The sequence below is a fragment of the Oryctolagus cuniculus genome, chromosome 7 (assembly GCF_051225735.1).
Source record: "Oryctolagus cuniculus isolate XC-2025 breed Fujian yellow rabbit chromosome 7, ASM5122573v1, whole genome shotgun sequence".
Lineage (NCBI taxonomy): Eukaryota > Metazoa > Chordata > Mammalia > Lagomorpha > Leporidae > Oryctolagus > Oryctolagus cuniculus.
Genome location: NC_142873.1, coordinates 23,852,255 through 23,877,355, shown reverse-complemented (window position 1 = coordinate 23,877,355; position 25,101 = coordinate 23,852,255). Strand labels below are relative to the sequence as shown.

Genomic DNA, 25,101 nt, shown 5'->3' with positions numbered 1-25,101 from the left:
AGTGAACCAGTGGATAGAAGACCTCTCTCGCTCTCTCTCTCTCTCTCTCTCTGCCTCTCCTTTTCTCTCTGTGTAACTCTGACTTTCAAATAAATAAATAAATCTTTTAAAAAAAGCATATGAGTTGTATTTTATCTCAGGAATGAATGCATTTTTACTTCGATTTAAAGAAGAAAAATCTTAGTGAGGTCATGAGAATTTTTACCTTTTTTAAAAAAAAGTTTATTTGAGAGGTAGATTTACAGATGGAGGGAGGGAGAGACAAAGAAGAGAGATCTTCCATCTATTGTTTCACCCCCAAATGGCCCTAGCAGCTGGAGCTGAGTCAATCCAAAGCCAGGAGCTAGGAGGTTCTTCTGAGTCTTCCACACGAGTGCAGGGGCCCAAGCACTCGGGCCATCTTCCACTGCCTTCACAGGCCACGAGCAGAAAGCTGGATCAGAAGAAGAGTAACTGGGACACGAACCGGCACCCGTATGGGATGCCGGTGCCATAGGGAGGCTTAGCCTACTACGCCAGAGCGCCGGCCTCAAGATTTTACCTGTTTGGATTTTGGTGTAAGAGAAGAATTAAGCTTGGCTTTGTGTTGAAGACTGGCTTGGGGTCACTGGGGAAAAGTACTGAAAGGTGGAAGCAGCTTAAGGGAACTGAGGACCAAAACTGCCCAGGAGACAGGTAGCTGTCTTCCCGTCGATGTGCTTCAGCAAATACAGATGCCTCTCTGTCAGGCTGGCTCCAGAAGGTTCCTGCTGAGCAAGGATGATGTTCTATGGCTCTAATTATCTTTTCAGCCCTGTGCTCTGTGTGGTCCATGTTCTTATCCATAAGTAAGTTTTGAACCCTTTAACATTGATCTTAGGTTGTGTGGATCAAATTACAAAGAGCTCCTTTTGGCCAGATGTATCTTTAAATTTGTAAAAATAAATAAATAAAGAAAGAAAGAAAGAAAGAAAAGTAAAAAGAGAGAGAGAAAGAGACAGTTTATTTAAAGCCCATCTGTTTGCTTTCCCTCCTGCATTAGATAAGATGGGCCTTGAGAGTCAGGGGGACTACAAGAAGAGTTCAGAGAGAGGCTGGGGCCCCTTTTGGCTGAATGTGTACTTTCTACCTTTTGTACTTGATGAATCTGCAGGGTGTCTGACTATAGGACTTAAAAGAAAGTTCAATTTGTTTCTTTTATTTGAAGGAAAAAAACAGATGGGCTACCTGGAAGAAATGGACATGCAGGGTCCTGCCAGGGAAAGTGGACAGTTCCTGCCTTCCCAGGAGAGAGCCTGCCTTACCCACTTCAGTCCAGAGAGCCACAACATTGAGGGGGACTGGACAGGAAGAGGCAAGAAATCCCCGAGGCCCCGATCTATCCAGAAGTCCTGGTTTGCACAGTTCCCATGGCTGATCATGAATGAGGAGCAGACGGCTCTGTATTGCTCTGCTTGCCGAGAATACCCGTCTGTCAGGGACAAACGGTCAAGGCTAATAGAAGGTTACACAGGACCATTTAAGGTGGAGACTCTCAAATACCATGCCAAGAGCAAAGCTCACACGTTCTGTGTCAATGCCTTGGCTGCCAAGGACCCTATCTGGGCAGCCCGCTTCCGGAGCATCAGAGATTCATCTGGAGATGTCCTGGACAGCCCGGAGCACCTGTTCAGTGCAGATTATCCCATGTTCTGCCCCTCAGGGCCTCTGGGAGATTCCAAAAGTGGGGCCGAGCTCCTGCCAAGCTCAAGAGCAGAACTGGAGGACCCCAGGGAGAATGGAGCAATTCCTGCTTTGTATTTAAACTGCATTGCAGACTCGAGGCCAAAAGAAAGCACCGATGATACCACCAACTCCTCCAACGTTAACATTTTATATAATGATGCTGTTGAACTCTGCAGTCAGGTAATAGAGGATTCCATGTCTTGCAAGATGATGATGAAAAAAGGAATGGTAGCGCTACTCATTCCTATAATTACAATGCAATCATAAGCTAACATGCTTCTAATGTACTAGACATTGTTTTAAGTGCTTTGCATGTATCATCTCACCTAATTCAGGCAACAACTCTATTATTATCATCATCTCCTTTCAATTAACAAAGTGTAATTAGTGGGACAAGAACATTTACTTTCTGATATAAAGGGAACAATAATCTTTACCCAGAACCCCAAAGAATTAGAAAACTCAAGAAATAATTGACAAACACAAAACAACTATAGAGCTCTTAAATGATAAGGGTTTTTATTATATTTTATTTTAGCTTTAACATTGGAGTAACACGGCAACTTTAAACTGTGAAAAATTTTCTCACTTGTGCTTGGAATAGTGTTTCTCCCCCCCCCCCCTTTTTTTTTTTTGACAGGCAGAGTGGACAGTGAGAGAGAGAGAGACAGAGAGAAAGGTCTTCCTTTTCCGTTGGTTCACCCCTCAACAGCCGCTGTGGCCAGCGCACTGCACTGATCTGAAGCCAGGAGCCAGGTGCTTCCCCTGGTCTCCCATGCGGGTTCAGGGCCCAAGGACTTGGGCCATCCTCCACTGCACTCCCAGGCCATAGTAGAGAGCTGGCCTGGAAGAGGAGCAACCGGGACAGAATCTGGCGCCCTGACCGGGACTAGAACCCGGTGTGTCGGCACCGCAGGCGGAGGATTGGCCTATTGAGCCACGGCGCTGGCCTGGAATAGTGTTTGTAATGTTGCTGTGAGGCTGCTGGGCAGACTCTGGTTCACCTTGTTTGAGGAGACAGCAGGGAGGGAGACACACATGTGGCATCTAAGAGCTACTGCGGTGAATGCCGACTCCACCCACAGCCCTCGACTGCTCGCTGGGGCTTTCCTCCTACTCCCCGTAGCCCTGCTGGAACCTAAATTGCTCACCTTAGGCTTATTTTATAATTAACTAAATATTTGGAAAGTTGTGCAGTTTCTTAGTTCATTTTCTGTTGAATACTTGAGATGGGGCCAATTTATGAGGAAGGAAGTTTTTTTTTTTTTTTTTTTTTTTTTTTTTTTTTTTTTTTTTTTTTTTTTCTGGCTGGTGGTTCTGGAGGCTGGGAAGTCCAAGAGCAGGGCACCAGTGAGGGCCCCGTGCTGCTTCAGCTCATAATGGGGAGTGGAAGGGCACGCAGACGTATGTAGAAGAGGCAAACCCAAGGGAGACCCTGCTTCGTAACAACTCACTCCTGCAGTAACTAAGCATGACTCACCAGTGCAGAAGCTCACTCAGTACCATGAGAATTAACCCACTCCCTTCCAAATCATTAATGCCTCTTAACAACCTAATTGCCTCAAAGGCCCTACCTCCTGACACCACCACAATGGCAGTCTCATTTCAACCTGAGTTTTGCAAGGGAAAAACCATAATCATACCAGCCTCTAAGGAAACTGAGTTAACTGGGATCTTCGTGAGTTAAAAGTATTGGGGCTGGCGCTGTGGCTTAGCAGGTAAAATTGCAACCTGCAGTGCAAGTATCACATATGGGTGCCGGTTCAAGTCCCGGCCGCTCCACTTCCAACCCAGCTCTCTGCTGTGGCCTGGGAAAGCCATAGAAGATGGTTCAAGTCCTTGGGCTCCTCCTGCACCCACGTGAGAGATCTGGAAGAAGCTTCAAGCTCTGGCTTTGGATTGGCTAGTTCTGGCTATTGAGGCCATTTGGGTAGTGAACCAGTGGATGGAAGACCTCTCTCTCTCTCTCTCTCTCTCTGCCTCTGCCTCTCTAATTCTGCCTTTAAAATAGATAAATAAATCTTTAAAAAAAATAAAGTCTTACCCATTTCTCAAATACTGCATGTAAGTAGGATTTTACTACCAATCATTTTTAGTACTGCCTTCAGGAGTCTGATGAGAATAGATTAGATGTTCTTTATAGCTAAAGAATCTGACCAAAGCTGTAGAATCTAGAAAAACAGTAAAGCGCATTTCTATTCTTAATTCCAAATACATTTTTTTTTAAATATTTTTATTTATTTATTTGAAAGGCAGAGTTAGAGAGAGAGAAGGAGAGACAGAGAGATCTTCTATCCATTGGTTCATTCTCCAAATGGTTGCAGTGGCCAGGGCTGGGCCAGGCTGAAGCTAGGAGTCAGGAGCTTCTGCCATGTGGATACAGGGGCCCAAGTACTTGGGCCATTTTCTTCTGCTTTCTCAGGCATATTAGCAGGGAGCTGAACTGGGAGTAGAGCATCTGGAACTCGAACAAGTGCCCAAATGGGATGCTGGCATTGATAGACAGTGGCTTAACACACTGTGCCACAGTGCTGGGCCATCCAAATACTTTCTTTAAAAGAGATTTATTTGAAAGGCAGAGTTACAGAATAGTAGAGAGAGAGAGAGAGTCTTCCATCTGCTGGTTCAGTCACCAAATGGCTGCAATGGCCAGAGCTGGGCCAATCTGAAACCAGGACCTTCTGAGTCTCCCTTGCGGGTGCAGGGGCCCAAGGACTTGGGCCATCATCTACTGCTTTCCGAGGCCACAGCAGAGAGCTAGATCAGAAGTGGAGTCGGAACTTGAGCTGGCGCCCATATGGGTTGCCAGCAGTGCGGGTGGCAGCTTTGCTTGCTATGGCACAGCACTGGCCCTTCCGAGTACTTTTTAGTATTAGAAGCTACTAAACAGATCTAACCTTTGATAATCTGAATTCCTCTAGCAGCAAAGCATGTGGAAGTCTAGTTCTTGAGCATCTGTGCATCTTTCTTGCTACTTTTTCTTCCTTCCCATCCCACTGGGAAAACAGCAGGCCCTTCTTGAAGCAGCTGAGCGGATGGCACCGTTCTTAGGACTCTGAAAGACAGATGTGGTCAGAGGTGCTACCTGTTCTTCCCAGGTGCATGTGTTTCCTCCCAGGAGAGCCTGGGATCTGACTGGGGCTCATTTGGTTCTGATCTGCTAATTCTAGGCCTTGCGAATTTGATTGTTTGACTTTCCGTGGATACATTCCTTCCTCAGACTGCATCTGGGCCTCTTGGTGAGTTTCCCATGAGAAAGGGGTCTTAAGACCCCCAAAATGTCACCCAAGCGTCTATCTCCGAGGGCGTGCTGAGTGATTGCTGCTCTTTGTTGCAGGATCCTCCGGAAGAGGGGCTGTTGGAGGAGGTTCCTGTGGTCTTTGAGGCACTTCCGGTGGTGTTTGAGGATGTGGCAGTGTATTTCACCCGGGAAGAGTGGGGCATGCTAGACAAGCGGCAGAAGGAGCTGTACAGAGACGTGATGCGGATGAATTATGAGCTCTTGGCATCCCTGGGTAAAGATTCGTGTAGACTTTTACATGCTGCCGCCACTTGGGAAACCCACAGAGCGGCTGTGGCTTGTGGTGCTCTTTCCAGTTCTGCCCTCTCCCTGTGCATAGGTAGCGTGATCAGATCTTTGATACCTCAGAGGTCTCCCTGTTCTGGGATTTCGTTTTCAGTATCTTCACCCACCTGTCCATCCACCCATCCTCTATCAAACATTGACTGTGTACCTACTTTATGTCAGATGAACATGAGTGAACTAAGGTCTCTACTTTTAAGGGGCCATCAGGTTTGTGGGAGAGACAGGTATTTGAATGAAAAGTAGAAAATAATGCAACCTCTCTCTGAAAGAGCTTCGGGGAGAGTGCCCTGGGCTGCTGAAGAAGAGTGATTTCAGTTTGCTGAGTGTTGGAGGAAGGGATCAGTTCCTTGTCTGTACTGCGTGTGAGCTGTTTGAATGAGAGTCAAACCAAGTGGACCAGATGGAGGAAGGGCACCTAGACATGACGGAGGGATGGGACACCATGGGCAGAGGCCCAGAGACCAGAGGGCTTCCCAGGGGACTGCACCCTCCCTGTCCGTGTAGCTCAGCGCTGAGGCCCTCCCTCTCACCCAGGTGCCAGCCCCTGCTGGCGTCAGTGTCCCTAGGTTTGGACCTTGGAGAATTTTGAAGGTAGTTGTGGTTATTACTTTCTCAGAAATATGTTCTTTTCTGCATCTGTTCTTTTTCTTCTCTGCTGCTTTCTGGACAACACATGAGTTCCTCTGCAACATCCAAATGGAAACACAACTTTTCATCTTCTAACGCTCACGTTTCTCCTCTTTATTTCACAAACACGTGTTATGACAGAAGGCTGTGCAACGAGCTGCCTTACCTACCTTAGGATCCCTGGAGCGACCCGGATCATGACTTCTTAGAAGTACGAGTATTGATGACATCATTGATGACATCATCAATGTATAATCTTCTTGTTTACACTGCCCCTTTGGGTGCAGATAAGGTCAGGATTATTTCCTAAGCATTATCAGTCTATAAACTTGTTTTTCTCCTTGTTCATAATTCTTCAGTGGCTTCCCAACCATTCAGAAATGACTTAAGTATTAAATTTGCAGTGACAGGCTCTGTAATCACACCCTGGGTCCAGGACCCTTGAACACAGTGGATCTCCCCAGAGCACTGCAGCCGCTGTTGTGCTGAAAGGTAGCAAAAACCAGGGGACACTCATTTGTGAAAGTCCACTCCTGGCTACAGAAAGCTGAAGTAATCCTCAGTACTGCGTGGTTTGCACTCCGGAGCCATTGTGGACGATTGTGGTGAAAAGAACATTGTCAGTCCAGCGGGCTGCTCCTGCCATGCAGCAGGAGCCGACTGGAATTGCACAACCTGAATTTGTGTTTGACAGAGAATGATCTAAGCATTTTATCATTTTAATTTACATACATGAGGAACAATGAGAAACCTTAGCCAACTAGAGGAAATTAAGATACAGTCCAGTCTTAGGTAAGTTTTTTTTTAAATTTGTTGTTGTTGAACAAATAATAGAATCAGAAGAAGGGGGGCTACTATTGTTTGCATATCAGAGGCAGGGATCAGGAAGGCTTTGTAGAGGATGAGCTTTTCTGGGTCAGTTGTCTGTGGAATCAAAATGGGTGCAGGAATCTGGCAACTGAGTTCCATGTGTGTGATTGCTTTGAGATCCTTTGATTAGGTTACCAGCCGTTGGCTTTTAATTTTCCTCCTGTTTAAATTGTTTTTCAGGTTTGGGTTATAAAATCATTTAAAGGAGCCTAGAGGCTACTAACCAGGACCTGGCATAAGTGACCATGTTAATGTGATAACCAGTTAAACATGTGTGTTTAAAAGTGACCCTTTGAAAGGGATTAAGTCCATAATTGGGATATAAAATGGTGTTAAAACAGCAGAAATTCTCTAATCATTATTTTTGCTCTTGCAAGTTTTTTTAACCTCTCACATTTCTACCCCCTGTGATAATGTTTTAAGAGTTGAAAACCAAATATTATTCTGTATTTTATTTATTTTTGTCAGTAGAACACAAATAGAACTCCTTAGACTGTACTCAATGTGTGAAAAAGAGAACTTCAGTTATAATTTTTTTACATCCAAGAAAAGCCTTTAAAATTTTTTCCATCCATTTCTTAAATATTTCTTGTAGTTTGTCTTGAAATGCTGTAATCTGCCTATATGAGATGTTATTGGAATCCTGTCTGTTTGCCTTTTGGTAAGTTCCTTTGTTTGAAAAAGGCACAGTGGCGTTGGCTGTTGATGAGCATCTGTCAAGTACTGGTTCTGTGTTGAACGCCTCACCTGTCTTCTGTCCCATCTCTTAAACTGTCCTGTAAGTGGGTAGTAGTATTGTTTTTCAGATGAGAAAAATAGTGCCTCCTTGCCAAGTCCCAGTTGGCTAGTAAATGGCTACACCGACTCTTACTATTACTATTACTTACTCTTACTATTCTATGTGTTGGACTTGGGTAAAATTCTTGCTTTCTAAATGATAATTACTAATTGGGCTCCCTTTCTTTTTGTTTCAAGATTTGTGCCGATCATGTGGCTGATATTAAAATAATAATAGCATCAAATATAAGATTATTTGAAAGTTCAAATAGTATACAAATAAAAAAGCAGTGGGTCTTAATTCATGTCCCTCTTACTCTGCAGTCCCTCTTCAAGATGGTTAGTAGTTTGGCCTGGCTCTTTCAGGCCTCCTCTGTTATGTAGGTCACTGTTAGCTCTGTATCTCAGTAAGAGCTGGGTGGAGAACAGGGATTGACTGTCCAGGGCTGGTCAGGTTTTGTCGACTTAAGCTCAGTGTGGGCTGTGGATCTTGGTGGTTCTCTGGTCACCGTTCTGCATTTCATGTGTTCATGCAGTAGATTTCCTTTTGCTCTGATCATTTGAAGAAATCCAACTAATCCTGCCATTGCTTCTTATCAGAGTTTAAAACTGAAAAGACAGAATTACAATCTGAAAAAAAAAAAAATCTGTCCTTTTAGACTTTATAGTTCTTGGACTTATTTTTTAAAAAACAGTATATTTAAAAAGACTTATTTTTAAAAAGCAGAAAGATTTGCTATTAATTTCTGGTAGTTACATTTCATAGACATATTTTCAACATATGTGTGTTTCTGAGCTGTATCCACTTATCTAGTACATTTGCCTTGGCCTTGCCAGGTGCCTTACCAACAGGGCTGAAATCAGAGAGGATAGTTTTGATTATGCAAAAGGGAAGATGGCTTGGTTTTAGTTTTAATCTTTTCCTATTTCAGCCTTTCCTTTTGTGTACTTGCTCATTTAAAACTATTTATTTATCTCTCTGTAGAATTTCTGACTTTTATTTCCATTCTTCAAAATTCTGGTTTCAGACTTTGATCATATTCGATGTAGTCTTTTGCTCCCCCCAAAAAGTATCTGGAAATTGCAGTTACAGTCCACTGTGAGACACTAATATTTGCCAGTAGCAGAAACAGACATGTCAGCAAAGGGACAGTGTGGGTGGCTTTTGTTTTCATTAGTAAAGGTGTCCTTGTCTGCTGAGTGGCCAAGTTACTTATTTCAGGTGGGAAGAGGAGGTCCTTAACTTCAGCCAGACCTCATGTAGCTGGGGCAAGAAGTTGTGTCACCAAATGGAAACCAAAACTGAGTGGGAGAGCCTTTAAGGAGATGAGGAGAGTTAGAATCTCTCAGATGATGTCCAGGGGGCCAGCTTCTCCATGGCCAGTGTAGCAGTCAACTTCTTAACACTACAATGAAATACCGGACGCAGGCTACTTGTGAAGTAAAAAGGTTTATTTAGCTCACAGTTCTGGGCAGCCCTGTTGATTTGGCCTCTGGTCAGGACCTGACAGCTGATGGTATCACATCATAGTGGAAATGTGTTAAGTGACCAAGTGGTCACATTGCCAGACAGTCAGAGAGAGGAAGGAGGGGCCAGGCTTGTTCTTTTCTTTTGAAAGATTTATTTATTTATTTATTTATTTATTTATTTATTTGAGAGTTGGAGTAACAGAGGTCTTCAGTCTGCTGGTTCAGTCCCCAAATGGCCACAACAGCCAGGGCTGGGCCAGAATGAAGCCAGGAGCTTGGAACTCCATCCAGGTCTCCCATGTAGATGGCAGGAGCCCAGGCACTTGGACCATCTTCTGCTGCCTTCTCAGGTGCATTAACAGGGAGCTAGATTGGAACCAGAGCAGCCTGAACTCAATAGGCTTAAAGGCTACACCACAACATGAGCCCCAGGCTTGTTCATTTTATAATGGCCCTCTCCCAAAACCATCAGTGGGTCACACAAAGAATACCTTAATCCTTTGGAGTGCAGAGCCTCCATGTCCCTTAGGACTTCCCACTAGGCCCCACTTCTTAAAGGTAACACAGTACTTCCCACATGCCACCCTGTGTATCAAGCTCCCAACAGACCCTTGGGGGATACCATGCTATACCTAAACCATAGCAGTGGGTCACATGATAATAGCCTCCAAGTAGGGGAAGCCAGGTGCTAGAGAGAGATGAACAAGGCCAGGGGCCAGTGTGGCGTTTTTAGAACTGATTGATGGTATAGGACCTGCAGGCCTGGGGATCAAGTTAGCGCAGGCTGTGCTTTTTTCTTTCAGAATTATTTATTTATTTATTTGAAAGGCAGAATCACAGAGTAAAGGAGAGACAAAGATCTTCTATCTGCTGGTTCACTTCCCAAATGGCTGCAAAAGGCACTACTGAGCCAGGCTGAAGCCTGGAGCCAGGAGCTTCTTCAGGGTCTCCTGCGTGGGTACAGGGACCCAAGTACTTGGGCTCTCCTTCACTGTTTTACCAGGCACGTTAGCAGGAAGCTGCATCAGAAGTGGAGCAGCCGACACTTGAACCCACATAGGATGCTGGCACTGTAGGCCTCAGCTTTGATCCACTGAGCCACAGCACTGGGCCCTAAACTGTTTTATGGACTTTTGTGAACTGTGTATGTGTGTGCCTTCAGAACTTTTCCCATTTCTAAGGTATAGAAAGTGGAACTGAGAGCCCTGTTTGTTGCTGGCTGTTGGCCATGGATCACTCTCAGGTCCTGGGCGCTGTTCTCATGTCCATCCTCAGGCGAGCAGCAGTGCATGGAGTCATCTCACGCTTTGAAGCCCTGACTTCCCTGCCTCCTGCCAGCCAGGAGCACTCTGCTTTTAAAGGGTGGTGTGATTGGGGCAGGTCCACCACCCAGATGACCTCCCCTTGCCATTGCATGCAACATGCTCACAGGAATGATGTGTCATCATTTTCACAGATTCCACCCTCACTCAGAAGGGAGAGATTAGGCAAGGGTGAGTGCCACTAGAGGCCTTGTTGAAATTCTGCCCACCACCTATGAGAATGTCCTTTTTAGGGCTGGCTTTGTGGTGTAGCAGGTTAAGCCTCCGCCTGTGACAACGGCATTCCTTATGAGCACTGATTCTTATCCTGATTGCTCCACTGCTGGTCCAGCTCCCTGCTAATGGCCTAGGAAAACAGCAGAAGATGGCCCAAGTGCTTGGACCCCTGAAATCATGTGGGAAACCTGGAGGAAGCTCCTGGCTTCTGGCTTTGGCTTGGACCAGCCCCAGCTGTTGTGACCATTTGGGGAGCGAACCAGCAGATGGAAGATTTCTTTCTTTCTCTCTCTCTCTCTCTCTCTCTCTCTGTAACTCTTTCAAGTAAATAAAAAATAAATCTCTAAAAAATCTTTTAAAAAAGAATGCCCTTTTTGGGTAATACACATGGGAATCTTCACGGATAAAGGAGTATGAAAACAATTTACTCTCAAGTGGTTCAGGAATGTATATGTGTATGCATCTCATACATACACACAGAAGGAGGCTGGCATGTGAGCTCTGAAGTGTGATAAGGCTAAGGGGACCAAGTGTAAATGGTTGGCCATCCTTGTAGTGCTGTTGAAACTATTCTGTAGGCTTGAGATTATATTTTTGAAATATATCAAAAAGATGTCAGCCATCATACCACCCTAGATGCCCTATCTTGTGTAAAATGTATTAAAAAGAAGACAAAAGGCCAGTCCTTGTGTAGCAATAAAACAATCTTGGTTTCGTTTAACTCTAGAAAGGTGTCTTGCCTTTTCCACATCAACCTGCTTCAGATCTAGAATAGGGAGTCACGTGGTAGGAAGAAAGGGGTTCTTCTCCTCCTACCCATTGCTTGTTTCAGGATTTCTGATGCATCCTCCGAGGGAACAGGGTGGTGAGTGGATGGCGTACGAGACATACAGGGAAGGTTTTACCTGGCAGCCGTGTTATCTGATACTGGCTACTCATAGCTGTGCTCATAGTTTAAGGCTGATTCTTCTGGTGTGTTTGTGGGTTCTACAGAGCCACACACTCCTAGTCACTGGGGAGTCTCACTTGCCAGCCCCAAGGCAATCTGCCCCCTATGGGCTCCCTCACAAGGCAGCGTCACACCTGTAGACTGCTATCACAGAGAGAGCTCCTTCAGGGTGAGTCCAGGCCTCTTCTCTGTGCCTGCAAGGCCCACATCTGCATCATGGAAAACATGTACATGCCCTTTGCTCTGAAAACTGCTAGAAATGGAGGCTATTTCCAACATGGCCACCCAAAAGGCACCCATCGGTCAGTTTCTGCCTTTAGTTTTGTCCAGACCTGGAATCATGACAGATCCTAGTGATGCCATTCAGGATGCAGTTCCTTTATTAAGCTTAAGGCTAAAGAACCCATCCCACTTGCCCCCAGGGGAGGGGGAGGGGCTCCCAACACTGGTGATAACTCTCAGAAACATCTCTAACACCCAGCTCCCTGTCTTCTTCTGTTTTAGCCCTTTGAGTCCCTCTTTGTAGGTAGGGGCAGGGTCACAGCACTAGGTTTTCAGGCATCCTCTTTCCATGATCTAGCTTTGGAATAGGGGTAGTTGGCATCTACTTTTGGGGTCATCAGCCCAAACAGGCAGACAGCATCACACTTAAATACCCTGCTGCATGCGCTCATTGCTCTTCCTGGTTTATTGATTTTAGATATTATCTATTGATTCCTACTGTGGAAAATGAAGATATGACCTCTTACATCACCCCTGGCCCCACTTCTCTTCCTTCCATCCTCTCAGAACAGGTATAGCACACTTTTTGGTTTAATCAATGTAAATTATTTGCGTAATTATTGTTGTGTATTATTTACAGCTGAACAAAGTGGTATGTTATGGTATTTCCTTCTTTGTAAGAATACTTTCTTTGGGATTGGCATTTTTTTTCTCAAATGTCATTTTTGCCAACTTTCTGTCCTCTGAGCAGCTCTTCCCACGTTATCCAGGGGAATTATAAAACTCTGCGGGGGGTCTTTTCTGAATGGTCTAACATCCTGTGACCTCTGGATTCCATTGTTTTTCTGGAAGCTCCTTATCAGGCCTTCTCTCCCCTTTCTCCATCTGAATCTGTTCCTCTCCAGGCCTGCTGCACAGGGGGGCCTTGGATTTCCCTGCTTCCTGATCTAGCTCTTCTTTCATGGCTTCATGATTTATAGCTTCATTTGGTTGGTGCACATCTTCCATTAACTCACTTTAAAAAAGGATGTAGAATGTAGGAAAGGACTTTGCTTTTTCTTTCTTTCTTTTTCTTTTCTTTCTTTTTTTTTTTTTTTGAAGGCTGCATATCTGCAAATGCCCTTCCTCTATCTCACAACTGATAACTTTGTTAGGCCTAGTGTTCTAGGTTGGAAACAATTTTCCTCAGCATTTTGAAAGCGTTGCTCCTCTAGGTTTTACTGATGCTTTAAGAAGAATAATGCCATTTTTAGCCCTAAATAGTTGAACATGACCCATTTCTTCCTATGCCAGAAGCTCTTAAAATCTATTCTAGTTTTCTGAAATTTTTAATGATAGGCCTTGATGTGGGTGTTTTTAAGATCTTTTGTTCTAAGTACTTGATGCTTTCCTGTGGAAACTTACTTTTCAGTTTAGGAAAATTTTCTTGTGTTATTTCTTCTATAATTTCTTCTTATCTATTTTCTCTTTTCTTTCTTCCAGAAACTCCTATTAGTTAGCTACTGGCCTTTGAGCCTCTGGTTTTTTGTTTTGTTTTTCTCCTTTTCAACTTCTGTCATCTTAATACTACTTTCCCAGAGATTTCCTCAATTTTATTTTTATTTATTTATCACTCTAAGTATTTATTTGAAAGGCAGAGTGACAGAGAGATTGGGAGAAGCTGGCTTGCCAAGCACATTAGAAGGAAGCGGACTGGAAGCAGAATAGCCAGGACTTGAGCCAGCACTCCATCGTGGGATGCTGGCATTACAAGTGGCTGCTTAACCTACTGTGCCACAATGCTGGCCCCTTCAATTTTGTTTTCTAATGATCTGTCTATTTCCTTTTTATCTCACTGAGTTTTTCTGCTTCTAAGCACTCTTACTGCTCCCATCTTGAATGACCATCATGATGACCCTTTTCTCTGGGGCCAGTAGTTCTTTTTGTTTTGGGCCCTGCTGTAGCTCTTGTTCTTCCAGTCCTTTTTTCGACTGGTGTTGGTCACTCCCTGTCATGGTAGAGGTGCTTCTTAAATGATTATCTCTATTTTCATTCTCAGTAAAGAGTAAAACCTCCAAACACCGACCAGAAGCTGTGCGTGGCCAGGCTTTCATAAGGTGTATCTCACTATGAACCCTCTGCAGGCTCTGCGTGAGCCATCCGGGTTTACAGTGAAGGGCAGGTCCACTTCTTCAGAGAAGTCTCTCCCCGCCTGGAAGGTCTGCACTGAGCCAGCATTCTCGGTGCCGGGCACTGCGCCTTTCCACCTGCAGACTTGCTTCAGTTCTCTGTGTTCACACCACGTTTCTCCTTCACCTCTCCCTGTAGGCAGTATCCTAGGTCTGGAGTCTATCTGGTGGTTTTCCTGTGTACACAGTCCCTGTTCCCTTCCCCAGATATGGGGGCAATGTTTCCTGCTTTCCTGCAGCGGGCAAGAGGGCCTGGGGTGAGCAGGTCTCTGCAAAAGTTGAGCCTGTGCCCTGTCCACCTATTCCTTACCCACCTCCTTCCTTCACTGTTTTGGCTTCCTCTTTCTGAATGGTTCTGGGGTTCTGTGGTGCAGACCAAGTTGCCTCTCCTTGTGACCCCACCTCTGCAGCAGCATCTGATGTTCAGCTCTGTTCTCTTTTTATCTCCTTTTCTTCTTCCAAAAATGTATTAGCGTTTCTAGTCCAACATTTCTCTTGGACTTGTGCTTTCTTTCATTATTGTTACTCCTTTGCTGTCATTTTAGAAATGTTTTAAGAAAGAAACATATTCAGTCTACTACGTTTTAACAGTTTACTTATGTACGTATGTAGTGTGTGGACCGATGCATATGCCAATAATAAATACAAATATTTTCAAGTGATCCAAAAGATGAATGGTAAAAACGTCTCCCTTTTACCATGCCTTCACTTCCTCCCCAGAAGCACCCAAGTTACCAGTTGCACTGTCCTTCCAAACTTTAATACTTGTTCACCTAGACATATACAAAGGCTTGTAAATAGAGAGTAATGTGTTTTATTTTAAATGAAGGAAGGAGTGTCTTTGCCTATCCCTGTAAAACTCATATTTTAAGTAAAAGACACAGTCTCCTTTAGTCAGATTTCAGGTTTTATTGATGGTGGTAGATATATTTTTAAAGATTTATTTATTTGAAAGTCAGAGTTCCACAGAGAGAGATTAGGCAGAGAGAGGTCTTCCATCTGCTGGTTCACTCCCCAATTGGCTGCAATGGCCAGAGCTGCACCAATCCGAAGCCAGGAGCCAGGAGCTTCTTCCCAGTCTCCCACGCAAGTGCAGGGGCCCAAGGACTTGAACTGTCTTATACTGCTTTCCCAGGCCATTGCAGAGAGCATGATCGGAAGTAGAGCAGCCAGGACTTGAACCAGCGCCCATATGGGATGCCGGCACTGCAGGCGGCAGCTTTACCTGCTACACCACAGCACCAGCCCCAGTAGATATTTTCAAGGGACCATCCAAGTGCTCCTTCAAATAACCTGTGTCATTGGCTAGCTGTGGGTGTGCTCAGGGGCACTGGCAGGGGGCAGTTGTGGGTGGTACCTTCCGCTTCTTGTGTGGCCCTGCCTCCTCTCTGCCTCTGGGCTGTCCTTCATGTCTTCCTGTTTTCACCCTCCCCCAGCACCTGGATGCGTTTTTGCTGGCTCATGGCTCCCTGGCTGGGCCCTGGAGCTGAAGAAGTGATCCATGCTAGCTGAGGGTTACTCTGCATGGGTTTGCACACAGCCTGCTGCAAAGTGACTAGGCGCTATGGGAAGCATAGCACACAGGCCACATCTAGCTTGAGTGGGCTACTCCACCCGATGGCCCCTAGTGGTGACAGCGCTGTCACTCTTCATCCCTGCAACAGGGCCTGCTGCTGCCAAACCAGACCTGATCTCCAAACTGGAACGGAGAACTGCACCCTGGATCAAGGACCCGAATGGACCAAAGTTGGGGAAAGGCTGCCCTCCAGGTGAGTGTAGACCCACCAGGTTCTTTTTTTTTTTTCTAAAGATTTATTTGAAAGGCAGAGTTACAGAGAGGCAGAGGCAGAAAGAGAAAGAGAGAGGTCTTCCATCTGATGGTTTGCTCCCCAGATGGCTGCGATGGGCGGAACTGTGCTGATTCGAAGCCAGGAGCCAGAAGCTTCTTCCAGGTCTCCCACATATGTGTAGGGGCCCAAGGACTTGGGCCATCTTCTACTGCTTTCCCAGGCCATAGCAGAGAGCTTGATCGAAAGTGGAGCAGCCAGGACTTGAACTGGTGCCCATATGTGAAGCCAGCACTGCCAGCTTTATCCACTATGCCACAACACCAGCCCCAGACCCACCAGGTTCCAAAGGGCAAGTAGAGGGATCTATGTAGTTATAGCAAGTCACATGATGTTAGTTCTGCCATGCTTATCCTGTACTGGCTGTGCACCAGGCCCTGTGTCAGACCCTGGGTAGATAAAGAGAATAAGGGCTTCACCCTGACTTCAGAGTGTAGAACAGTTTGGGATACTTACTGAGACAGTGCAGAAGACATGAGCAGACATGCTGATTGGAGCTGTGGCAGAGCTAATGGGAGGAGACACATACGGGACGTGCATGAGGGACCCGTTGGCTTGTAGGTCTGTGAGCCTCTCCTTCCCTCCTCCCCTCCTCCCCTCCTCCCTTCTCCATTCTCCCTGGGTGTTCTGTGACAGCACTGTGAGCCTGTGAGAATTATTTACTGGCTGGCACTGGTATACTTCTGCACCAGCCCTTTGTCTAAGGCTCATGAGGAGACCCACAAATGTTTAGCCTCATTTCTTCTAAATCCTCACAAGAGGATTAGAGCCACTTGTTCCTCCAATGTGTCTAGAGCCAAGTTAAACTTAAATTAAGCTCATTAGCATCTGGTGTCCCATGATCCCGGGGTGGCTGTCTGGATAGACTGGGAGGCTGGCAAAAGAACTCACAAGGCTTAGCAGCAACTCTTGGGGTTACCAGGTGGGCTTTCATAGGTGGGTGTGTGGAAAGGCTTAACTATGAACAGAAGCCACTCGAGAGCTAGATCACATGCATCTTTTCTGGTTTGTGTGAGGGGCACTTGCTAAATTTGGAGTTGTCTTAGTTCATAGAAGACCACAGAGTTCTAGGCAGCAAAATCAACTGCATTTTCATTTTCTCCAAAGGGAAAAAGAAGATGGTGGCAGTAAGAGAGGTAGACACACAAGCCTCGTGTGTAGAATCTGTGTCGCTTCCAGCTCCTTCTGTGGAGACGTGTCCCTCCTACTGCAGTTCCAGCATCCATGAAGGAGACAGAGATGCACCTAGGAAGATCAAGAGGACTTACCGACCCCGTTCCATTCAGAGGTCATGGTTTGGGCAGTTCCCCTGGTTAGTAATTGACCCCAAAGAGGCCAAGCTCTTCTGCTCAGCCTGCAGAGAAAAACCCACTCTCCATGACAAATCATCTCGGTTAGTCAGAGGTTACACCGGGCCTTTTAAAGTGGAGACTTTAAAATACCACGAAGTCAGCAAAGCACACAAGCTCTGCATCAATACTGTTGAAATCAGAGACGACGTCCCACAGGCCACCCTGGTTCCAGAGATCTCCAGCGACCTCATGGCCAACATGGAGCACTTTTTCCACGCTGCCTACTCCATTGCATACCACTCACGGCCCCTGAATGACTTTGAGAAGATTCTACAACTTCTCCAAAGCACCGGGACCGTGATTTTAGGCAAGTACCGAAATCGCACGGCCTGCACTCAGTTCATCAAATACATCTCAGAGACTCTGAAGAAGGAGATTCTCCACGACATCCGGAACTCCCCCTGTGTGAGCATGCTGCTGGACAGCTCCACGGACGCCTCCGACCAGGCCTGCGTCGGCATTTACCTCCGCTACTTTAAGCAGATGGAGGTGAAAGAGTCCTACATCACTCTGGCCCCTGTGCACAGCGAGACGGTGGACGGATACTTCGAGACCATCGTTTCTGCCCTGGATGAGCTGGACATCCCTTTCCGGAAGCCTGGCTGGGTGGTGGGTCTGGGAACCGATGGCTCCACCATGCTGAGCTGCAAAGGAGGCCTTGTGGAAAAGTTCCAGGAGATCATCCCCCAGCTGCTGCCTGTGCATTGCGTGGCCCACCGGCTGCACCTGTCTGTGGTAGATGCTTGTGGCAGCATCGATCTGGTGAAGAAGTGTGACCGGCATATCCGAACTATCTTCAAGTTTTATCAGTCATCAAACAAAAGGCTGAATGAGCTGCAGGCGGGTGCGGCTCCCCTGGAGCGGGAAATCATCCGCCTGAAGGACTTGAACGCCATCAGGTGGGTGGCCAGCAAGAGGCGCACGCTGAGTGCGCTCATTTCCGGCTGGCCTGCCCTGGCAAGCCACCTCCAGAGCGTGGCAGAGGCGGGGGGCCAGATTGGACACAGGGCCAAGGGCATGCTGAAGCTGATGAAGGGCTTCCATTTCATCAAGTTCTGTCACTTTCTTTTGGACTTCCTGAGCATCTACAGGCCTTTGTCTGAGGTGTGCCAGAAAGAGGTCGTGCTAATTACTGAGGTGAACTCCACGCTGGGACAGGCCTATGTGGCGCTGGAGACCCTCCGTCACCAGGCAGGGCCCAAAGAGGAAGAGTTCAATGCCAGTTTCAAGGATGGCCAGCTCCATGGCATCTTCCTGGACAGAATGGAGATGGCAGAACAGCGGTTCCAGGCAGACCGGGAGAGAATGATCCTGACCGGGGTTGAGTACCTGCAGCAAAGGTTTGACACAGACCGGCCCCCACAGCTCAAGAACATGGAGGTGTTTGACACCATGGCCTGGCCAACTGGGCTCGAGCTGGCCAGTTTTGGGAATGACGATATTCTCACCCTCGCCAGGTATTTTGAGCTCTCCCTGCCCACAGCGTACAGCGAGAAGGCACTACTGGAGGAGTGGCTGGGCCTGAAAGCCATTGCCCAAAACCTCCCGTTCTCCATGCTATGTAAGAATGCCCTGGCCCAGCAGCACCGCTTCCCCTTGCTGAGCAAGCTCATGGCTGTGGTCGTCTGTGTGCCCATCTCCACCTCCTGCTGTGCGCGTGGGTTCAAGGCCATGAACCGGATCAGGACTGATGAGAGGACCAAGCTGTCCAATGAGGTGCTCAACACGCTCATGATGACGGCAGTGAATGGCGTAGCAGTCACAGAGTACGACCCCCAGCCCGCCATCCAACACTGGTACCTAACTTCCTCGGGCCGGCGCTTCAGCCACGTCTATGCAAGTAAGTACAGGCAGAATGCATGTATGTGGACAGAAACAGCCAGAGAATGGTACCTTGCCCAGTCCTATCCTGAGCTACAAGATCGTCTAGGCCCACAGGGGTTGTGAAGTTTCTGTAGTGTGTCCAGCCTTATGCTAGGCCAATGGGTACTGGAGATGTGACACCTACCCTCAGGGAGCTTATGATCCATCTGGAAAGACTAGACACAGGGCACAGTGCTGTGTGCAGGAACTTCTGGAGGTTGTCTGCCCAGGTTCCAGTTCCTGCTCTGCTGCCGTCTAACTAGTTTTGCAGCAAGTCAGTCTCTTTGTGCTTTGTTTTTTTTAACCTGTCTGTTGGTTAGGGAGCATGGGGAGCACCAAGCAGCCTTGCTGGACTGTGGTTCTTGTGCAGGGACCAGGCTTGAGGGGGTTAGGGTAGAAGGGAAGCCAAGCCACTAAAAGTAGTCACCAAATTCTCCTCTTCCCACGCAGGCACTCAATCCCAAAGAAAACACATTCACTTCTGGGGCTCTGCAGGTGATTTGTGTTTGCTTAAATAGGGACAGGGCAATGGTGTTTTTTTTTTGTTTTTTTTTTGTTTTTTTTTTTTGACAGGCAGAGTGGACAGTGAGAGAGAGAAACAGAGAGAAAGGTCTTCCTTTGCCGTTGGTTCACCCTCCAATGGCCGCCACAGCTTGCGCACTGCGGCCGGCGCACCATGCTGATCCAATGGCAGGAGCCAGGTACTTATCCTGGTCTCCCATGGGGTGCAGGGCCTAAGCACTTGGGCCATCCTCCACTGCACTCCCAGGCCACAGCAGAGAGCTGGCCTGGAAGAGGGGCAAGCGGGACAGAATCCGGCGCCCCGACCGGGACTAGAACCCGGTGTGCCGGCGCCGCAAGGCGGAGGATTAGCCTAGTGAGCCGTGGCGCCGGCCCAAGATTTATTTATTTGAAAGTCCATTACAGAGAGAAGAAAAGACAGAGATCTTCCACCTGCTGGTTCATTCCCAGATGGCTACACCAGTCAGGGCTGAGCCAGACCAAAGCCAGGAGGTTCATCAAGTTCTCCCACATGAGTGGCCAGGGCCCAGGCACTTGAGCCAACTTCTGCCTTTCCAAGGCCATTAGCAGATCAGAAGTGAAGCAGCCAGGACTCGAATCCACATCCACATGGGATGCCGGCACTGCAGGCAGCAGCTTTACCCATTACAACACACCACCAGACCCTTTTTTTTATTTTTTTTATTTTTTATTTTTTTTGACAGGCAGATTTATTTATCTACTTATTTATTTGAAAGGAAAGTAACAGAGAGAGATGGAGAGATAGAGAGAGTCCGAGATCTTCCATCTGCTGGGTCACTCCCCAAATGGCTACAACAGCCAGGTCTGGATCAGACCAAAGCCAGGACCCAGGAACTCCATCCTGGTCTCCCACATGGGTGGCAGGGGCCCAAGCACTTGGGCTGTTTAATGCTGTTTTCCCAGGCACATTAGCAGGGAGTTGGATCAGAAGCAAAGCAGCTAGACTTGAACCGGTGCTCCAGTATCTACTGCTAGTATCACAAGCAACAGCTTAACCTGCTGTATCACGACGCTGGCCCCAGTAGTAGTTTCTGCTTTCATCTAACTGTCTTCTTCCTACTGATTCCACTCTTCTGAGTCTGTGGTCATCAGCAGTAGGACTGGGTCTCAGGGTTGACAGAGGCTCTGCTGGAAACAGGGTGGCCCTGGAGCAGCTACTGGGGAGTATGGAAAAGAGACCCCTCCCCCTATGAGACAAGAAGACTAGAGGATGCACCTCAGTGGCTCCATCCCTCAGGCACCTGTTGGGTGTGCTGTTTGCAGTGTTCAATCCCGTGGGGGTGAAGGAGGAAAAGACGATATCAGGTGTGCCCTTGAGCAAGTTATTCTTCCACAGGGTGGCAGACCAGGCACACCCAAGGAAACAGAGATCACTCAGACCGGGTGTGCTGACACCTCCTTCCCTGGCAGACACTGAGGATGTTTGTGGATGGATAATTCTTTGGTGTGGGGACCCCTCCTGGGCTTTAGCAGCATTCCTGGCCCCTACTCATTGGATACACACAGGATGCCAGCAACAGCTCCTTGCCCTGCCTAGTTAGACCATCAGAAGTGTCTTTAGACATTGCCAAGTATGCCTGGGGCAGGAGGCAGAGGCTGAGACTCCTGTACCAGGGCATCGGTGAGGGCCGCAAAGCCCAATCCTGGCCGTGGCCTCCATCTGGCCTGGGTGCTCTCTTCACCAGGCAGCCATGGGGGCCAACCTGGATGTGTGCAGGGATCGCTGTGTGTTTTTCTCATTGTCGTGCTCTTTCCTCCTACACAGGTGCAGGGCTCAGGAAACAGGAGGTGGGCGCACTCCATACAAGGGGGTCTCTGACCCAGAAGCAGCCCATCACACCCTCCGGGGAGTCGGAGGAGGTGCTGAAGGACTGCATCACAGAGCCTACCGAGAGACTTCTGTACCCCCACGCCAGCCAGGGGGCCCCTGAGCTGTCTTGAGGGAGGGGCATCAGAACTGTGCAAACGAGGAGAGGCCCTCTGCAGAATCCAGACTGCCCTAGTGTTTTCCTTCAGTGGGGTTGCTCTCTAAAGATGGCTGAAGCATCACTGAAAGGCAAGGTAATTAGGAGGTACACCACCTGTTGCCCAAGGCCACACACACCCCCACCACCAAGCACAGCAGTGCCCTCAGCACACAAATATACTTAAAAGGCTCTTATCTCAAGTCCCTTTCTGAGGTGCACCAGGGAGTAATCATGGAAGATTTCACCTCATGTTCTGGTGGCAAGTGGACTTCCCTGAAGCTGGAGAGACTGTTGGAGGGAGGGGCCTAACAAAGTGCCCCAGCCCTCCAGACACACTCCTAGGGAGCGTTCCAGAGAGGCTGCCACAGCCTTAGTGGCAGGGGGAAGGTCACTGTTGGGAGTGACGAGGACTGTGCTCTAGGGACAGCTGGCCTGCCCTCAAGCACTCGCGTGTGTCATTGTGGTGGGGTCTGTCCCCCTGGCTTCTGTGGTGAATCAGGTGGGAAACACGCATCACAGAATGTCTCGCCCTCCTCCTGGGGCCTGCCTTTAGGATGACACAAAACTGCACAGAGCACTCATAGCTTCTGGACAGGGAGGACAGGTGCTTTCCCTGGAAGGGAGCCTGAGTGCCCACCAGTTGAGCACTTGGACTTGACCCGTATCAGGCTGGGCCAAGTTTGGAGCTGGAAAGTTTGGAATCCAGCCCTGGCTCTGCTGCAGGCAGTGGTTTGGCCATGACTCATCCTTCTTTTCTGTGCCTCAGTTTCCCTATCCTTGAAGTGCAGCAGAAAATCCAAGTGCCTGCTAGCTCCCATCTGCCATGGGGTTAGTGAGTGAGAGAACCTGGTATAGACTTAGATGCCTCAGCCACTGCCCTCGTCTTAGTGGGACAGGTATGCATTTTGCCACCAGCCTTTCTTCCTTTCTTGTAGGGAGGGGTACCCTCCAGATGAACCAGCGGCTGGACAGCCTGCCCCACTCTTCCACAGGCTGCCCCGGGGACTGTGCAGAATCGCCAGGGCCGCCTGTTGAACATGCCCAACCCAGATGTGCAGAATCAAGTCCCCCTAAGTGGAGCTCAGTGCTGGGGGTTTGTAACTTGCTTCATGGGCTTGCTCCAGCTTAGGAACCAGTGTCCTGAAGGCACAGAAGGGCCTGCGGCACTCCAGATCCCCAGTCGTCCGTGCCTTCTCTTCCCTTTTAGCCCAAAGAAAAGCACTTTCCCTTCCGGGGCAGCTTTGTCTTGGCAGGCTCGGGCGGCTGCTCGCCTGGATGAGGACGATTTTGTCCGGGTCCCACCATCCTTAACAGTGGTTGGGTAATACGGGACGTTTGAGGGAGGGGGGTCTCTGGCCCTGCCGCACGCTCGTTTCAGATAGGCAGAAAGTAGTATTCTTTCCACACCGTGCATGCCGCCTGTCTCCAGTGGGTTCCTGCTCTGTGCTCCAAGCCCTCTGGTTGGGCCTCTTCGCCAGCAGTCTGGCCTTTGCCAGAAGGTGCTGGAAGCCCCTGAGATGCTGGCATCCAAGCACCTCACCGCTGTCACAGCACTGCTGGTTATCCCCTCCCTTCCCATCACCCTGCCCTCAGCACTTGGCCATTGCTTCCCTGTTTTTGTGGGCTCAGGTCAGGAATTCCTTTCTCATGTTCTGCCTTTAACCAGTGGCACTGGTGGCGGTGGCTTGCTTCCAGCCCTGTGGGCCTTGAGTTCTGAGGGGTACCACAGGCCTTTGGAGCTAGAGCTCTGGCAGGCGCCACTACCTGTGTGGCCAAGATGGAGCATAGCCTTCCCTCTGTGTGAGTTGCCATGGGAGTTCACGCTTTTGCCTGGGCCGAGTGCTATGGACCTGGTGGGATGGAAAAGAAAGGGGGACTTTTTCAAGCATGTCGTAGTTCCCACCCCTTCCACAGGGATTTCAGACTGAGGAGTTGTTCCAGCAAGCAGCACTCTTCCCTTTGCATCTTCCATCCTGTAAGGGTCCCTCTGAGAAAGGGGACTGCTCCAGGGAGCCAGCAGGTGTGGGTGTCTTTGAGAGCAATTCTAGAACATGGGGAAGCAGGTGGGGAAGGCCCCACCCCCTCTACACCAGCAGACTCTGAGGATGGCGAGAAAGCCGGTCTGCTTGGAGCAGGGCGACTGAAAATGTGATTTATCCTAGGTCTTTGCACAACCCAAGGTTCCCAGGGTGTCTTTGCCAGCTGCAGGCAAAGAAGAAAGAAGAGGACCGATGTTCTACCCAGGGAAGGGGTGTGGTGAGCGCCCTCACTGAAGTCCAGCCCAGGCTGACCCTGCTTCCAGAAGCTTCCTGTCTGTGCTTCTCCAGAAAGCCAGCAGAAGGGCACCAGGAGTGGAAGGAGCAGGCCCTCTCCCTTGGCTCTCGACCCCACCTCCTTCCCACCCATGATCCTGACAGTGCCTCCACATATATGTCCTGGCTTTTCTCCCTGTCAATGAAGACCGATGCCCACCGGGGCTGCCATTCCAAGTAACCAGCTTTATACCTGACACTTTGATTTCATAGCCACAGAGACGCCAGGTGGGAATGAGGAACTGGGCCCTTTTCTTGGCCAGGTGCATTAGCCTAACCTCCCCTGGCCCCTTGCTTTTGTGTCCTGCATGGGGCAAGCACCTGGGGTGCTAAGTACAGACAAGGTGAAGGTGGGCCGGTTCCCTCACGTAAGCATCTGTGTTGCCAGGGACACCAAGAACAAGAGTGACTGGCCTTGGGCATTCTCACCTCTAGTTTTGCAAATGAGGTTTTCAAAAAAAAAAAAAAAGTAAAAAAGTTTTATTTTTTTTAACCCTTTGCTATCTGAATAAAGCAGAGTTTATTTCGACACGTGTTTATCCGGTAAGTCCCTAAACAAGAAGGAGAGAGAAGCTGATCAAAGCTAGCTGGATCTCCTCCTTCCAGGCGAGGACAGGGCCAGGGGCAGAGATGGGCAGAGGAAGCGTGCGAGTGCGAGTGTGTGTGTGTGTGTGTGTGCATGCGTACTTTTCTAGTGAGTTTTGATTTCATTCCTCTGCTGCCCTTGCAAGTGAACCCAGCGAGAGTTGCAAGGCAGAGATGAGATGCTGAGGCAGTTTTAAGCAGGTGCGGGGCTGCTGCCGTACATTTATTTAGCACCTTGTAGTCTACCCAGTGCTTTCACGCGCATAATCTCCTCGGGTCTACGGGGAATAAAAGAGCCAGACTTCCAAGGAAAACCCCTCTATTTCCACCAGTAGTGAGAGCGGCTCTACCAGACCTGCCATGTGACAGAGGGCTCGCAGGATCCCTTCTGGAGCCAGCGTCAGGCTGGCCTTGCCACTGGGACCTGAGCAAAGGTTTACAGAGGCTGGGGTACAGTCAACTCTTTGCGGCTGAAGACACCCAGTGTTATTTGTGTGTGTGTGTGTGTGTGTGTGTGTGTGTGTGTGTGTGTGTTTTCAAAAGGACGTTAAAATGACCAACTGAAGCCAAAGCATAGGTAGGGATGCTCTTAGACTCAAGTCACAGCAGTCAGAACTGCTTGAACTGGCTCCCACCCGGCCAAGAAGTTCTCCCAGAGTGGGGCGGGACAGTCTCCTTTACCAGCTTCCCAGGGCTTCCCCTTGCCACATAGACCTCCTGC

At 48.4% G+C, this 25,101-nt stretch overlaps 1 protein-coding gene across 7 annotated transcripts in view; it reads left to right on the top strand.

Annotated features, from left to right (window-relative positions):
* The window catches only part of ZNF862 (zinc finger protein 862), a 33,096-nt gene extending 8,772 nt beyond the window's left edge, over window positions 1–24,324 (top strand). For 2 of the 7 annotated variants that reach the window (XM_089336920.1, XM_008250092.5), the window contains 3 exons: window positions 15,576–15,680; window positions 16,866–18,950; window positions 21,282–24,324. In XM_089336920.1, coding sequence (XP_089193046.1) covers window positions 15,576–15,680; window positions 16,866–18,950; window positions 21,282–21,457 — 2,366 coding nt within the window. In that variant the 3' untranslated portion in view covers window positions 21,458–24,324. Of the gene's footprint in view, window positions 1–1,186; window positions 1,885–4,874; window positions 4,944–5,041; window positions 5,220–15,575; window positions 15,681–16,865; window positions 18,951–21,281 lie in introns of those variants that run through there. The other 5 variants (XR_515406.5, XR_016237026.1, XM_008250091.5 and 2 more) reach the window with 5 other exon arrangements.
* Window positions 24,325–25,101: the final 777 nt, after the last annotated feature.